An 18,193-nucleotide genomic window follows, 5' to 3' on the forward strand; every position below is an offset into this window, starting at 1 on the left:
AAGTCCTTGGCTGGCAGCTCTCCATGGTGTGGCTCTGTCAACTTCCGCACTTCCTACTTTGTGAAGAAGTTGCTCCAGGAGGAACTGAACTTACTTCCTGGCCCTGAAATCCATCATCTTTCTGGGCATGTGCACATGGTAGTGATGGGAGGTTCTGCCCCTGCCCCTCCCAAGAGGCTGCTTATTTGATGCAACATTTCTAATTCTGGAAAGTTTGGTTGGATAACTCTCAATTTCAGCGTTTTCTTGTTCTGATTGGTTTCGCCAAGAAATTCCACAATATATTGTCATGTTTCCAGTGCACTTGAATATAAATCTTGGAAATTTAATTTCGATTTCTATTTCTTTACTAAATTCTCACAACTGTCAGGCTTGGTAGCAAGCACCTTGACTCCATGAGCCATCTCACTGGCCCTAGTCTTTCTTCTTCTTCTTTTTAAATTTCAGATTTGAGGCATATTTCTCTTAGCTCCAAACACTTATTGAGCTGAATGTGGAACATTACATTACAGCTGTCTACCATTTTGTTACTCAATTGCTGTGCACATTTTACCAGGACTGAAACTTTAATTCACACGAACTTTTGCAGTTTGGTAATGATGTTGACTTTTTTTTTGGCTTTAAAAAATTTTTGGAAATCAATGTGGCACTTCCTTAGAAAATTGGGAATCCATCTCCCCCAAGACCCAGCTGTAGCACTCTTGGGTATATACCCAAGGAATGCTCAATCATACCACAAGGGCATTTGCTCAGCTATGTTCATATCAGCATTGTTTGGAATAGCCAGAACCTGGAAACAACCTAGATGCCCTTCAACTGAAGAATGGATAAAGAAAATATGGTACATATACACAATGGAGTACTACTCAGCAGAGAAAAACAATGACATCATGAGGTTTGCAGGCAAATGGATGGATCTAAAAAAATCATCCTGAGTGAGGTAACCCAGACTCAGAAGGACAAACACGGTATGTACTCACTCATAGGAGGATACTAGATGTAAAACAAAGATGACTAGACTGCTACACAACTCCAGGGAGGCTACCTAGAAAACAGGACCCTAGGAAAGACCCAAGGATCACCCAATGACAGAGAAATGGATGAGATCTACATGAACAACCTGGACGACAGTGGGAGTAATGAAGGGCAAGGTTTGAGGGAAAGAGAGCTTAGGGGAGCAGGAGATCCCAGCTGGATCAAGAACAGAAAGGGAGAACAAGGAATAACAGACCATGATAAATGAAGACCACATGAGAACAGGAATAGGCAGAGTGCTGGAGAGGTCCCCAGAAATCCATAATGATACATCCTCTGTAGACTGCTGGCAATGGTCGAGAGAAAGCCTGATCTGACCTAGTCTGGTGATCAGATGGCCAAACACCCTAACGGTTGTGCTGGAACTCTCATCCAATAACTGATGGAAGTGGATGCAGAGATCCTCAGCCAGGCCCCAGGTGGAGTTCCAGGAGTCCAATTGTCGAGAAAGAGGAGGGACTGTAAGAGTGTGAATTGTTGAAACCAAGATTGGAAAAGCACAGGGACAAATAGCCAAACGAATGGAAGCACATGAATTATGAACCAAAGGCTGTGGAGCCCCCAGCTGGATCAGGCCCTCTGGATAAGTGAGACCATTGAATAGCTTGATCTGTTTGGGAGGCACCCAGTCTGTGGGACCAGGATCTGTCCTTAGTGCATGAGCTGGCTGTTTGGAACCTTGGGCTTACACAGGGACACTTTGCTCAGCCTGGAAGGAGGGGACTAGACCTGCCTGTACTGAATCCACCAGGTTTAAATGAATCCCCAGGGGAGTCTTGGCCCTGGAGGAGATGGTAATGGGGGGAAGAGGCTGGGGGGAAGGTGGGGACAGGGGCGGGAGGGGGAGAGGACATGGGAACCCATGGCTGATGGATAAAATGAAAACACAAATATAATAAATAACAAAAAAATTATTTATAGGAAGGTCTTAGGTCAAGAGCACCTTCTCCTTTGTAGGTGCATTATGGGTCATATTATTGATGGTCCCAGAGTGAGAAGTGGGCAGATTGATATTTCTTCTCTTTTTGTAAAATCTTTCATTTTTCTCTTGGCGTTTTCTTTTGTGTCACCACCTGGTCCCACTGTATTCTGTTAACTAATTTATCTGTTTCTTCCCCAGGAGCTATGACTCTCAGTGACTGCTACATCTGGGGGCATACTCTTCTGAATCCAGGCTGAGAACCATCAAGTCCTGACAGACATCTAGGATTTGGGCATTAATTACTACACCTTCTCTTTCTGGGGCTGATTTCACTTCTATTTCATAGATTCTTGTTTCTCCCTATTCTTTTCAATGTCCTTAACGCCTTCTCTGTTCTAGGTAGCCTGGGTTTGAGTGGCAGGCCAGATTCAGGACTTGCTCTGAAAATAATTTACTCTCCTTATATGTACATTTGAAGGTTTAGTCTAGTCTCTGTCATGGCCATATTAAGGGTAGGAGTCACGTATGGCTCTGTTTGTTTTCTTGGCTAATTTAATGCTTTCTAGGAGGGCAGTGTGAGAAGGATTCAGAAGCAAGCAACCAATGCAGGTCTCTAACAGGGATCTAGTAACCTTACTCAGAGTATTAATATTCAGAGTGGATTCACTGTTTGTGCTTCTACTTTTTCATATTTCTATCCATCTTGTTCTAATCTGTTTCCAATTTGGTGAAGACTATGGAAAGTAAAAGCAAATCCTTAATCACTTACTGGTAACAACTGTAACAATGCTCTGTGCTGCAGTTTTGAGGAAGAGTGTTTGTTTTGTTTTTCTTTAATAAAATCTTACTGTACTAAGGACAGATCCCGGTCCCACAGCCTGGATGCCTCCCAAAAAGTTCAAGCTATTCAACTGTCTCACTTATCTAGAGGGCTTGATCGAGCTGGGGGCTCCGCAGCCTTTGGTTCATAATTCATGTGCTTCCATCCGGGACCTGTCCTTAGTGCATGAGCTGGCTGTTTGCAACCTTGGGCTTACACAGGGACACTTTGCTCAGCCTAGAAGGAGGGGACTAGACCTGCCTGTACTGAATCCACCAGGTTTAAATGGATCCCCAGGGGAGTCTTGGCCCTGGAGGAGATGGGAATGGGGGGGGGGGAGGGGGAGGCAGGGGAGGGGGGGAGGACAGGGGAACCCATGGCTGATGTGTAAAATTAAAACACAAATATAATAAATAAAAAATATAAAATCTTATTATACAAATAACAAAAAGAAAGAGAGAAATGAAAGAAGGGGAAAAGAAAGGCTAGGAAAGCAATGGGACTGGCCTTTTTGGTTCATGGATTCCAGAGTTTTAAAACCTGTTTAAGTAACAGAGCAGGACTCTAGTGAGTATAAACTCCAAACGCTCTTTTTTTAAAAGTTCTCCAGTTTTCTCCTGGATCATTTGCAGCAGCAGATTCTGATATATGATGAAGCATTACTGCATTAAAATTTGGGTAGACCCATGTACCCACCATCACGCACCCATAAACCCCCTCCCCTCCCACCCCCACACGGACTTACCTGTTTCACATTCTGGAGTTCTTCTGTTAGCTCTTTCCTATGTTTCTCTGATTCAAGTAATTTCTCCTGTATTTAAAAACCACTGGATTAATAGCATGTTATCATGACACCAAGTATGATTTTTAGTCCTCTGTTTCAAAGTTTATTCCCCAAATATCAAATTGCTAACATTTCCTAATGCAATTCCTGCTCATTTCCTGGTTTTACATATTGTTCTCTAGTACTTAGCTATCTAAGTACAATTGTGGTGAAAACATTCTTTATTACTTTAATGTTATATGATGTCAAATTCTGAGATCCAAAAGGAATCAGTCAGGATTGAAATGGGTAAACAGCAACTAAATTTTGAGTGACAGCTATTATTACCAAAGAGCTACCAGACAAAAGGCCTTGTTATTCTGAATTGTGCATAAAAAAAGCTTCTAATCATACCCAAGAAAGACTGGGTCGACTCTTCCTTTCCTAATGTAAGTTTAGCCCATTTTGAACAATTAACTCACAAAAAGGATACAACTATTATGCCAAAATATGAAATATATAGTTGTCTATGACATAAAGGTAAAATATTACCATCCTTGAACCTAAAATTAAATTAAGCATGTACTCTGAGATGTCCCACCTTGTTGAGTGGTCTAGTCAGAAATGCTTAGTGACTCAGGAGACAGCTTCCTGCAAATGTGAACCGTCTACTTGGACCTTAAATAGAGTGGTAAAGATTCGTGGCAACATCACCATGTTTAGAAGAGGCAAAACCTGGCCTCTGGATAACTCAGCCTGCTCTGGTCTAGGAGGGGAACAAAGGCAAGTGAAGGCGAGTATAACTGAGTGGTCCAATGACTGCCAAGGACAGCAGCGGAGAGCCTGGGGCCTTGTGTGGCGTTATGCTCTCAAGCCACCCTCATTCTTGGGGCTCTGCACTGTTCTCCTTTGCACCTGTAAATGGGAAATGCACCGATGTTGCCAATCTTCTCTGAAAAGCAGGAGCGGTCTGAATTCTGTGAAAGGCTTTGTGTTAAAATGTTCCCATAGCACTATTAAGCATCGCTTCTGCAAAGTAAAAAAAAAAAAAATAGCCATGGCCTATTTGTACCTCAAGTGAGACACAGAGACTAGAGCTGTCAAAGGATGATGATGAGTGGGAGTGGACCATCTCTGCTCTATGATCCTCACTTAACAAGTTCTGCTGCTCTGTGTGTCCAAGTGTGCATTTCCCTGTGAGTGTGTACACACCTGTAGTACAACAGGTATAATAACTGAAAATACAAACCTTATCTCAAGTAAAATATTTATTGCTTGATATACTACTTTTAAATTAAATTTATCCATTTTATTTTATGTGTATACGTGTTTGGCCTGCATGCATGTATGTGTACCACATGTGTGCTTGGTGCCCACAGAGGTCAAAGAGAGCATAGGATCCCCTGGAACTGGAGTTATGGTTGGTTGTGAACCATCATGTGGGTGCTGAGAATAGAACCCAGATTCTCTGTATGAACAACAGGCACTCTTAACGACTGAGACAGCCCTCCGGCCCTTATAAAATTTTAGAAGAGAATGGATCTCAGAGAAAAGATTTAGTGCAGAGGAAACTTAAAACAGAGTCTGTTTTATTCTGGGACTCCAGGGTTTGCAACATTAAAATATGCTCAATTACAGTTCATGAACTTGAAAGGTGATCTTGATTGAATGGCTCCTCATGGGGACCTTGTCTAAATGTTACATGAGTATGGCTCACACAGTTTCAAATTAAAATTCTAGCAATTAATATTGACATTAAAATAAAACTCAAAATATATCATTAAATCTAACAGTGATAAAATTTAGGGAAATGAAAAATAGCCAAGAACCTCTGAAACCTCTGACATCTGTGGATTTTGTTTGTGTAAAGATGAGTCATATAGAAATTTCTGTCTTATCAACATGACCAACACTATTGGACTGTTTGAAGAGAGTATGAAGAAATTAACAATTTATAAAATGAGATCCATATTTCTATACACCAACTCATGGAAAGGAGGGGATTTCAGAGTTATGAAATATAACCATAGTTTCAGGAACTTCATTTATATTTGGAAGAAATACAAATTACTAAAGCCTTATGAAAGGGAATTGGAAGAAATAGACAGAATGTTTTACACTGGTATTCTTTAATGTTGCAGTTCCATTTTCACAGATTTACTGTGAACTTTCACAACTGCCTACCCACACCTCTACAAAGTTACTAAAAACAGAATTATTATTATTATTATTATTATTATTATTATTACAGACTTACTTTTTTCTCATTTTCATATGTGTGTATCTACTGTGTGTATGTCACGTATGTGTGGGTGTCCTTGGAGGCCAGAAGATGGTAGTGGATCCTCTGGAGCTGGAGTTATAGGAAGCTGTGAGTCATTTGGTATGGATGCTATGAACCTAACTTGGGTCCTCTGGACTAGAAGAAAGTTATCATAACTGCTAAGCCATTTCTCCAGTCCCTGGAGTTAGTTTTTATTACAGAAAACTAGAGATAACCTAAATATCCATTAACAGAGAACTGGCTAAAAACCCTGTAAGGTGAATAGCTGGTGTAGGGGGGTCTCTACCAAGGGAGACATGGGAGACATAGAAGCTGCTATGACTCATCTTGAAGCATGGGAGAAACAGAAGCTGAGCTGTAATAAAGTGGCTCTATCAGAACTAATCTATGTGTGAGTTAACACACATCCACTTCTTTATAATTGCTTAAAGAATTCACTTTTTGGAGCAGTTTTAGGGTTATAGTTAAAGGTAGAGAATGGTACAGAAGTTCCCATGTGTCTCTGACCTCTGCACATATATGTTTATTTTTAAAAATGTGGTTTGGCTGGGCTATCTTCAGAAACTCTCTGAGAAGATATGCTAAAACATTTTTAATGTTGGCTTTCTATAATGTTGGCACTATAAAACAACAGAAGAAAGAAAATGGTGATTTTTTTTAATAAAGAGTTTATGCCGAATGAAACTAAATTAAATAACTATAGGCCGTTACCTAACAAATAATAAAATAATAAAAAAATAATAATTTAAATGTTGCTGCTTTCCTTGGAACATATAATGACTTCCTGTAAAAGTCAGGATCTAACTTAGACCCAATATTCCATTAAGAACAGAGAGTGAATCAAAATGTTATCGTGTATTTGGAGCATATGTGATTTGTTCTGAAAACACAGTGCCTTCATTTTCAAATTGCATTAGCAAAACACATCATCCCTCAGACACGGCCCTGCACCTGCAAAAAAATGTATTTCCTACAAACATCAGAGGATTCAAAAGTGTCACAGCTAGCTTAGCTGGCTCCTCAGCTACATCTGCTGTTGCCACCAACATGAGGGAAGAGAAGGAGGAAGAGGAGCGGATCAGACATGAGGGGGGATCTTACTGTGCACATCGGATCTTATGCGCGCATCACAAAGTGGGAAAAAAGCCATCAGCTAGCTCTCTAAAGACAATTAAACAAGCGATTTGATCCTATTTGGTACTAACATACTTTAATTAAAAACAAAATGAGCCTCAATCCTCCCAAATCCGGTACAGGACCACATCGTTTTCAAAGGAAAAGTAAGGAAGCCGAAGAGGGGGTACCTTCAGCGCATCCACTTCTTCCCGAGCAGCATTCCTTTCTTGTCTAAGTTTTCCCAGCTCATCTGCTTCTAGAGAATCACAGGGAAGAAGCTGTCAACATTAAAATACACAAGTTATGTATCAGGGACTAGCCTTGAAAACTGAAAGTCCTTTTCACTACCCTCAAACTTTTGCTCCAGGGCAAAATTCAGGTTTTACTTTGGGGTTGTTTGATTAGGTAAAAGAAAACTAATGTATGGGGTGACTTCTCTCTTAAGCTTTACCTTATACTGCTGTTACTTAGAATTTATATGATTAAGAGATATGCATTTATGTATATCTTTATTTTATGTGTATGTGTTTGTGCCTGTGTGTATGTAGCATATGTGTGCAGTGCCTATGGAGGCCCGAGGACGGCACTGGAACTGGAGTTACAGGCACCTCATGTTTGTGCTGAAACCTGAACTCGGTGCCCTCATCACTACACCATCTCCAGATCCAAGCTGTCTTGAAATGCTCTCTCCTGTAGTGCTAGCCACTGTCTCATGTGCTTTCTGGAATTCCACAGTATTTCTAGCGGGTTTTCATTCCTACATCTTTACTAGGAGAGGAGTAGGATGGCTCCCTTTCATCTGTAAACTAAGTGGCCAAAAATCACTGTTATGCTCCAATTATGACTCTTCAGGAATCTTTCAAGTCCCTCTCCTGCTGTGCAGATATTTCAAATAGCTTTGATTGTTTGTACCTGTCAGGACCTTTAACTTGCATGCTCTAAAGCACCATCTATCTACATCCATCCATCCATCCATCCATCCATCCATCCATCCATCTAATTTAATCTCCTAAATAAGGGTTTCTTATTTCCCTGTGCATACTGAGGTCCCATCATTCATTAAAGTACTAATGAAAAGTGGTGTTATTGTTAGCTCATTCCTTTTTCCTGGTTCTCACATCTAAATGGTCAGCAAGTCCCACTGATGACACACTTGTTTTGTGCTCATATCAAAGATATGTCACTTTTTCATGTCCATTCTTGACACAACTGCTGTACTTTAATTCTTACTATCTTGTATTTGGATTTTGTCTATCATTCCCTCCCTACATCTTAACCCCAATTTTCCTTTCCCAAAGAACTAACACACACAGTTACTATTTCTAAGAAGTCACTTTGATTATGGCACAATATTCTTTTTCTTGGATTGTTGCTACTGATTAACATATAAAATTAGATATTAGATTAAGCCCTTTAAGATCTAACATATAACTTTTATGTGTAGAGTTTTCCTACCTGGCCCAGAGTCAGGACAAATCTCTCTTACCCGCCAGTCCCACAGTCGCTCAGACCCAAACAAGAAAGCACACAGAGACTTATATTGCTTACAAACTGTATGGCCGTGGCAGGCTGCCTGTTATCTACCTTTTCTATCTTAAATTAACCCATTTCTGTTAGTCTATACTTTGCCACATGGCTTGCAGCTTACCAGTGTCTTTACATGTTGCTTCTCATGGCGGCAGCGGCTGGCGGTGTCCCTCTCCAACCTTCTACTTCCCAGAATTCTCTACTCTCTTGTCCTGCCTATACTTCCTGCCTGGCCACTGGCCAATCAGAACTTTATTTACACAGAGCGATATCCACAGCATTTATGCATCTAATTATCATTTTGAAGAATACCTTCTGCCAACAATCTCATTTTATCTTTTTTTCCCATTTCTTTCTAACACTTTTATTGGTGAAGGTGCAGTGGTGAAACAGGTCCTCACCATGTACCCCAGGTTGGTTATGAACTTGTTTCAACCTCCTAAGTGCTGAGTACAGCATACAGCATTACACCTAACTTCATTCTGAATGCCTTGGTCACCTCTGAGAAGACAAATTCAACCTTTCTTTTACAAATGAATTCAGCCAGGTGGTGGTGGTGCACGCCTTTAATCCCAGTACTCAGGAGGCAGAGGCAGGCGGATCTCTGTGAGTTCGAGGGCAGCTTGGTCTACAGAGCGAGATCCAGGACAGGCACCAAAACTACACAGAGGAACCCTGTCTTGAAAAAAAAAAAAAAAAAAAAAGAATTCAAATGCTAATTTTCTTATACACCTCCCCTGAATGTTGTAAGTTCTGTTACTATTCTGGCCTTACTACATAATGCACTTATAAAACTGTAATAATTTGTGTAATTGGATTCCTGATAAACTATACAAAGCAAGTTTTATCTGTCTTAATTAGTATGTTTCATGGCACCTAACACAATGCTATCAACATTGTATATTATCAGTACATATCTGATATCTTAAAATGAGTTTATTGATAAACACAGTGTGAATTACTATTTATAGCCTAACCCAGTGTAAGCAAACATTAGTCTCATCACATATAACTCAGTTTGATATTTTCATTCAGTTCTATGACATTTGTTAAAATAATGGTCTCAGTACACCACACTAACAAGAGCCTGAACTGAAAAATCTGCTTTGGGGAATTTACAGCATGTTCACTGCTCCTTGAAAACGATCCATTCATGATACTTGATTAGACTGATAGAGCCATCATACTCTAATGGACTATAGTCTGCTGCCAAGTCTGGAGTTGGGTACAGATCTGGTCTCCAACCTTGTCTTTCTGTGTATGACCTTGTACTGGCAGCAGGTGTAGCACTGTGTGAAGTTTTTAATATAGAAATGATTATTAGAATCACAGCAAGATACTTATATTTTGGGTTTTAAATGTCACATTCTCCTAAATCCAAAAGTTTATGGTCAAATAAACAGAACAGTATTGACATACACTGACTCAGCAATTCCTCCTTACAAAGGTGAGAGCCAGACATCTGAATCAGAGAAAGCAATGATCAGAAGAGCTAGTTACAAGACATACACTCTGTGATTCTAGTAACAATGTGCAGGAATGAAGTGGACTCCATCTCTGTAAGGGCAAAACAGCAGCTCCATGTCCAGGTGAGAATGGAAGCTGACTTCTAACTATATGAGACTTTTGAATGGTGATTTCACATGAGATACATGACAGGGCTGGACAGTTGGCGGCATATGCATTTAATCCCAGCACTTGGGAGGCAGAGGTAAGCGGATTTCTGTGAGACCATCCTGGTCTACAAAGCTAGTTCCAGGAAAGACAGGGCTGTTATACAAAGAAACCTTGTCTCAAAATACAAAATAATACAAAACAAATAGATACATGATAGTTATCCAGCAAGCTGTAAACTTATCATTATTACATCTCATTTTATATATATATATATATATATATATATATATATATATATATATATATATATAAAATATATTAAGGTATATTATATATTATAAGATATTAAAAATATTAAGAAGCTGGATGTGGTAGTAGATGCCTGTAATCCCAGCACTCAAGGGTAAAGCCAGATGAACAGGAACTCATGGCTAGCTTAGGCTACATACTGAATTTGAGGCCAGCTTGAGCTATATGAGAGCTTCTCAAAAAAAAAAAAAAAATCCCAAATCAAATAAAACTAATGAAAATAAAACAATGGATTAAGAAACAACAAACTAGGACACAGTTGCCAGCAGAAATTCCCTGTAACGTTTTCTGCTCTTTTCTCCTTCCGTTCCTAGGTACGGCATAAGTCCTAGTCCTTCTTGCCCTAACAACATTCACTTTTGACAAAAGCTTCCCCAGGACAGCAATCATAGACCTCCACTTAGCCTCTCTGCTGTCCTGACCTCTAACTCAGAAAGCATTAACTTCCTCATCCTCTTACTTCCCTCCTGGATGCTGCCAAATCTCCAGTTTGCCTGCTCTGTTGCTTTCTCTGAACTTCACTAGAAAGGTCCTCAACTTTCCTTCTGAATCCATCTTTACATTCTTTTATTTGTAACAAAGACCTTGCACCAGGGATCCTGTGTCTCCTACTGCTATACTGTTTGGTGGACCACAGGAAGAGAACTGAAGGAGATCTTCTCAGAACAGGTCATCCTATATGACTTCTCACATAAATGAATTTGTGAACCCAGGATCCATCATTTTGACTTTTTGTTAATTTATCTGACAGTATTTGTGTTTACCAATGCCCCCACTAGAATCCAAAAACCCAACTTTTGGATGATGATGCATCAGAAAATATAGCCAATGCCCCAGATGAACAAAATCAGGTAGATTGATTCCCAATTTTTCTGAGAAACTGCCATACTGATTTTCTAACTGGCTGTATAAGTTTGTACTCCCACCAACAGTGGAGAAGTGTTCCCCTTGCTTTGCATCCCCTCCAACATAAACTGTCATCAGTGTTTTTGATCATAGCCATTCTAACAGGTGTAAGATGGTATCTCAGAGTTGTTTCGATTGCACTTCCCTGATGACTAAGGATGTGGGGTAATTCCTTAAATGTCTTTCAGCCATTTGAGATTCTGATGTTGAGAATTCTCTGTTTAGCTCTGTAGCCCATTTTTTAAATTGGATTGTTCAGTATTTTGGTGTCTAGTTTCTTGAATTCTTATATATTTTAGAGGTCAGCTCTCTGTCAGATGTGGGGTTGGTGAAGATCTTTTCCCATTCTGTAGACTGTTTTGTCTTATTGACCATGTCCTTTGCCCTATAGAAGCTTCTCAGTTTTAGGAGGTCCCACTTATTAATTGTTGCTCTCAGTGTCTGGGATACTAGTGTTATATTTAGGAAGTGGTCTCCTATGCCAGTTTATCAAGACTACCTTCCTACTTTCTCTTCTATCAAGTTCAGTGTAACTGGATTTATGTTGAGGTCTTTGATCCACTTGGACTTGAGTTTTGTGCATGGCAACAGATGTGGATCTATTTGCAATCTTCTACATGTTGACATCCAGTTATGCCAACACCATTTGTTGAAGATACTTTCTTTTTTCCACTGTACAGTTTTGGCTTCTTTGTCAAAAATCACGTGTTCATAGATATGCAAATTAATGTCAGGGTCTTCAATATGATTCCATTGGTCCACATGTTGTTTTTTTGTGCCAGTATCAAGCTGTTTTTATTACTATAGCTCTATAGTAGAACTTGAGGTCAAGTATAGTGATGCCTCCAGAGGTTGCTTTATTGTACATGATTGTTTTAGCTATCTTGGGTTTTTTGTTTTTCTTTATGAAGTTGAGTATTGTTCTTTCCATGTCTGTGAAGAATTGTGTTGGGATTTTGATGGGGATTGCACTGAATCTGTGGATTGCTTTTGGTAAGATTGCCATTTTTTACTAGTTAATCCTACCTATCCATGAGCATGAGAGATCTTTCCATTTTCTAATATCTTCTTCAGTTTCTTTCTTCAGAGACTTAAAGTTCTTATCATATAGGTCTTTCACTTGTTTAGTTAGAGTTACTCCAAGGTATTTTATATTATTTGTGGCTATTGTAAAGGGTGATGTTTCACTGATTTCTTTCTCAGCCCATTCATCATTTGTATATAGGAGGGATACTGATTTTTGTGAGTTAATCTTGTATCCTGCCACATTACTGAAGAAGTTTATCAGCTGTAGGAGTTTCCTGGTCGAATTTTTGGGGTCACTTATTTATACTATCATATCATCTGCAAATAGTGAGAGTTTCACTTCTTCCTTTCCAATTGCTATCCCTTTGATCTCCTTTTGTTATCTTATTGCTCTAGCTAGAACTTCAAGTACTATATTGAATAAATATGAGGAGAGTGGACAGCTTTGTCTTATTCCTGATTTTAGTAAAATCGCTTTGAGTTTTTCTCCATTTAATTTGATGTTGGCTGTTGGCTTGCTGTAAATTGCCTTTATTATGTTCAGATATGTTCCTTGTATTCCTGATCTCTCTAGGACCTTTATCATGAAGGTTTGTTGGATTTTGTCAAAGGCTTTTTTCAGCATGTAATGAGATGATCATGTGTTTTTTTTTCTTTCAGTTTGTTTATATGGTGTATTATATTGACAGATTTTCCTATGTTGAATCATCCTTGCATTCCTGGGATGAAGCCTACTTTGGATATAGAGAGAATGGGCTGCCTTTTACTCCTCTGCTCCTGTGGTCCACTCTTATTTAGCAAGGAATGGGAAGTATCTAAAGTGCTACTCAGCAGGAGGTGAAGAACTGAACATTCCCACCTACTCTTCAATGAAGGTCCTTATTCCTCAAGGAGGAACTGTAGAGAATGACAGGTAGAGAGAAAGGGACTGAAAAGGACCATTTGTGGACATCAGCTTTTTAAGCTCCAATTACAAAATATGCATATCTCTGGCAATTCTCTGGTAAAAGGGTATAATCCATGAGTGGTAACATCTTTCCTAATATACACAGCAAGTATGCACCATGTTGAAGACCCCTTTTGGTACATATGGATACCAACACAGTAACATTCTCTGATTGTAAACTTATAAATAGTTTGATCAGAGGATGACCCTTTGATGTGGACAGCAAAAGCAATTGCCCAGTCAAGGCCAGTAGACCTCCTGATAATGGAAAAAAAAAAAAAAACCAAACCATTTTACAACCTCATGATGGGTACCCTAACATCAGAAACACACTTGGAGCAAGCATGGCAGAAATGGAGGACTAGCATCCTCTTAATGAGATGAACACTCACACACCCATAAACCCCTCTTCAACCTGCTGACCCTCACTGCCATGCTTGTTCACCTCTGACTTCTGACTCACAAAGCAATAACTTTTTCTTTTGCTCCCTTTCCATCTCCCTTCTCCAGATACTGGCCAGAATCCCAAGTCTCATTGTCCTGATACTCAGGGCATTTTCATTCTCTCATAAGGCTCCCCCACACCCCAATTCTGTGACCCCTGACTCCTTTAGGAGGTGAAGCTTAGTGGAAGGTCAAGGCATTTTGGCCTTCTATTACCCATCTCTCTCCCTATGGCAGCTAAGACCTGCAACTCACTTGTGTAGTGGGTAGCTGTTCCAGCTTTGACCTAGAAGTACTACCCACATTGAGGCTTCATTGAGGCAGGGCCGAGACAGGAAGCCATTAAGACCTGAGATCCAGATGTGCCAGCTCTCTTGGTTCCTGGATCCTGGATCCTGGACGCTAGAGGTAGACTGAGCAGAGATCTCCAGAGAACACTGCTGGACTGCACTTCTCCTCTCCCGGACCCTGTAACCTATCCCTTCACTTGTAAGTTACCTCACAAAATAAACCTCCCTTTTAACTACGTGGAGTGGCCTTCATATTTCCACCAATACACTTGCTCTGTATTTTCCCTCTCAGAGGCCAGTGAGATTGACCTTGAGCTTAGTTTCTGAGTCCATTTTAAAATTCTTTTAGCTATGAGACTAAGAACCTGAAAAGAGGACTCTATATCCGTTGGTAATATTCTCACTTTTAGGCTTAAGTGTGTATGTGTCTTTCATTCTTTATTCTATTTCATTCTGCACCTACTACTTTGGCTCAGATGCCTTTTTGACTTTGCCTACCTAAACTAGTTTATTTTCCTTCAAGGCTGAAGGTACAGAGACAAGTCATTGCCCTTAACATTTCCTCTTAAAATGTCTTACAGCCCAGGGACAACAGACTAAATCTACTCCCAAGCAACAATGAAAGTACAGGACACACCACCCCAGGATGAAAACAACTATCTGAAATACAGAGCCTGTTCTCTGGTGAAGATTCTCTTATACCAACCAGTCTCCCAGGTCGATGACATATAAGGACCACAATGCAGTGCTACAGCTCAGGCACAGATAGCCTTGACCAGGACTACTTAATTATTTATACCTCCTGCCATGATTCAATTCTTGCTTTATTTAAATCAAAAGCTCATTCCAACACCCTGAAGATGGACCTGGGAATCACTAGACCCCTTTATGTGTTCTTCTTAATGTGCCACCTTTGACTAAAACTCTCTCTGCTTTTCACACAAAAAGGGGAGAAATGCATCCACTATCTTTATCAGCCACAAAAGGAGAACACAGGCATCCCACGTAAAATAATTATGAACTTGACCCTATTATTGTGAAACTAAGGCTGCTGGGGGTAGCCATAATAGAATTTCCCCACCTTCGCAGGTTGTCAACATCATCTACCACAGACTAACTATTTCAGAAGTAGGCATTCCACTGTTCTTGAACTTAAATACTTGTGGGACTTACAATATGAAACAATAACTTGGTTTTTATTTGTTTTTGGTGAGCTACTTAACAAGCAGTGACTTTTATAGTGCTTTTAAAATTGTGATATCTTATCCCCTCATGAATTGCAAGATGAAATTTTTAATGAAATAGAATCCAATAATATTAAATGAGAATTCAGTGTGTGCTTTGAGAGACTTCTTTCATTGTACATGTGACTGTGATGGAAACTGTATTCTTATTATGGATTCAATTGGAGAAAAAAAGGAAAGCTTACACGTGACAATAATACCTTCTGTGTGATGATAAGCAGAAGGCAACAAATAGAATTTCATAAATTAATAATCACTATTGCACAACATTTTGATCTACAGCCTCAACAGGAAATCCTGGCACACAGAGCATCTTGCACAACTGCCATCAGTATGGTGCTTTTGCTTTCAAAGTACTGCAGATTGACTACACTCTTTATCTGCCCTAAAATCCTGGTGGTAAGAAGGAAACAAATTACTCATCAGAGCATGTGCATCGCTTTGCAGCTGCTCCAAATGCTCTGCATGCTCATACAGGTCACTACATTACTGGCACATCACGAACTAGCACTGCCTTTGTTCGAGAAATGGGCACATCAACCTTGCAGCAGCAAGAGACAGATCTGCCTGGAATTTTCCATAGCTAAGTGCACAAGACCCACATCTGCAGAAGGAAAGAGGGCTCTACAGTTCAGTTTTGGCTAAATTCCACAGGATTCCTCCTAATAAGTCTGTGCCTTCATTCTGAGAAAGCCAGGTACTCTCCTTAGAGTAACTGAGCAGCTAGGTTTTGGGGTGACTGTGATGAATAAAATGATCAGTGGTAACATAAATTATTAATTAAAAAGGGGGTTTGAAATGTTAAAAAATGTGGCATGAGTAATGTTTAAATGAGAGGATCAGATTTATTTTTACCAATAAAATTAGTCATGCAGCTACACTATGTGTTTCTAGAAACATATAACTAATACCAGTTTTGAAGCTCCCTATCAATGAGGCCTATTATTTAAAAGCAATCAGACTAAGGTTTGAATGTGGTTCATTTTTAAAGGATTCATGTTTTGGACACATGGTCCTGAGGGTGCAGTGATGAGGTGGAGGGTTTTTAGCACTGCTTTTTGGTTTTCAAAACGTGATCACTTATTCTCACAAGGGCTCCATCCTTTGTGATGCCATCTGCCTATAGGTCTCCCCCAGAGGTCCCTTCACTGACCCTCTCCAATCTTGGACTTTGATCTGTGACAGTATGTAGCACAAATCTTAAAAGTTCTTAAAATTTATTAATAGTAAAATCAAACCTTAAGCCAGGTATTGGGGTGAATGCTGGAAGATCAGAGAAGCAGAACAAGCTACAGCCACCTCACCTTGCCATTTCCTCAAATGATCCTGGTTCCTCAGACTGGAAGCCTCTGAGTCCTCATCCAGAATGAATCTCAGCTGAACTGTTGCTCAAAAGCCTAAAAGCTTAACCAGCTCTAGTTCCTGGTTTTCACGCCTTATATACCTTTCTGTTTTCTGCCATCACTTCCTGGGATTAAAGGCTTTTGTTACCATGCCTGGCTGTTTCCAGTGTGGCTTTAAACTCACAGAGATCCAGACAGATATCTGCCTCTGAAATGCTAGGATTAAAGGCGTGTGTGCCACCATTTTCTGGCCTCTACGTCTGTCTAGTGGCTGTTCTGTTCTCTAACCCAGATAACTTTATTAGGGTGCACGACATATTGGGAAACACAATATCACCACAATGGTAGAGCTGGCAGCTAAAGAAACTTCTTAACCTAACCGGCTTTAGGCAGTTCATTATAGTAACGAAAAAAAGCACTACTACAATTAGAGCTCTAAATATAATTGTGAAAAGTGGGTTGGTATGCACATTTTCAGAGGAAAAGACAAGGGAATTTTCTTATTTATAAACTTTAACTAAAATAGAAAATATAAGAGTGCTGTGGATATCGCTCTATGTAAATAAAGTTCTGATTGGCCAGTGGCCAGGCAGGAAGTATAGGCGGGACAAAAGAGAAGAGAATTCAGGGAGGCAGAAGGTTGGAGGGAGACACCGCCAGCTGCCGCCATGAAAAGCAACATGTAAAGACACTGGTAAGCCACAAGCCATGTGGCAAAGTATAGACTAACAGAAATGGGTTAATTTAAGATAGAAGAAGTAGATAACAAGCAGCCTGCCACGGCCATACAGTTTGTAAGCAATATAAGTTTCTGTGTGCTTTCTTGGTTGGGTCTGAGCGACTGTGGGACTGGCGGGTAAGAGAGATTTGTCCTGATTGGGCCAGGCAGGAAAACTCTAACTACAATAGGAGTTCTAAATATAAAGGATATCAGTCAAGGTGTATAGAGAATGGAAGAGCTAACAGATTAAATGGACCAATTTCTGAGTATAAAGTAGTGATGTATAAGTTTAAAAGAACAATTATAGGTACTAAAAACTAGTGTATTTGGATTCTATTCAACGTATTGTAAAGTGATACAAAAGTGTTATTATTGGAAACCAAAAAACACGAGGATAATATACCATTGAGTTAGGTAGGAAAACCAAGAAAGTATTGTAAAGAGGCAGACACTCAATATTTGTACACATCTAATATATACATCTAACAGTATATTCTCACAACATGTAAAATTAAAACTAGTGATGAAAAGTAAAAATTATTTTTATAATAATATCACAAAGTATACCATATTTGGCAGTTAATCTGATAGAAATATCTGAGATGTATATAAAACATGTCATATTCTTCATCATTCAAAACAAGAACAAAGATATAAATAAGGGAAAGTAAGTTATACTCAGTTAATAACCAAATCATTCTATAGATTCAATGCTATGATATAAAGTACCACACTTATTGACATCATGGCAAAATCATTTAAAACATCATTTTCAGATCAACAGTAAGAAGCTAATAACAACATTCTTAGCTCACTAATATCAATGAGCCCAGTACTAAGTAACTAAAAAAATAATGTACTGAGAGAGAAACAAATGGAT

The 18,193-nt window shown here is 39.5% G+C and overlaps 1 protein-coding gene across 4 annotated transcripts in view; it reads right to left on the reverse strand.

Moving 5' to 3' along the window:
* Stxbp4 (syntaxin binding protein 4) overlaps nt 1-18,193 on the reverse strand; it is a 158,232-nt gene that overhangs the window by 97,440 nt on the left and 42,599 nt on the right. For all 4 annotated transcript variants that reach the window (XM_036196284.1, XM_036196283.1, XM_036196285.1 and 1 more), the window contains 2 exons: nt 7,129-7,218; nt 3,523-3,588 (listed from right to left, as the gene is read on the reverse strand). In XM_036196284.1, coding sequence (XP_036052177.1) covers nt 3,523-3,588; nt 7,129-7,218 — 156 coding nt within the window. The remainder of the gene's footprint in view (nt 1-3,522; nt 3,589-7,128; nt 7,219-18,193) is intronic.

Source organism: Onychomys torridus, chromosome 8, assembly GCF_903995425.1.
Source record: "Onychomys torridus chromosome 8, mOncTor1.1, whole genome shotgun sequence".
Lineage (NCBI taxonomy): Eukaryota > Metazoa > Chordata > Mammalia > Rodentia > Cricetidae > Onychomys > Onychomys torridus.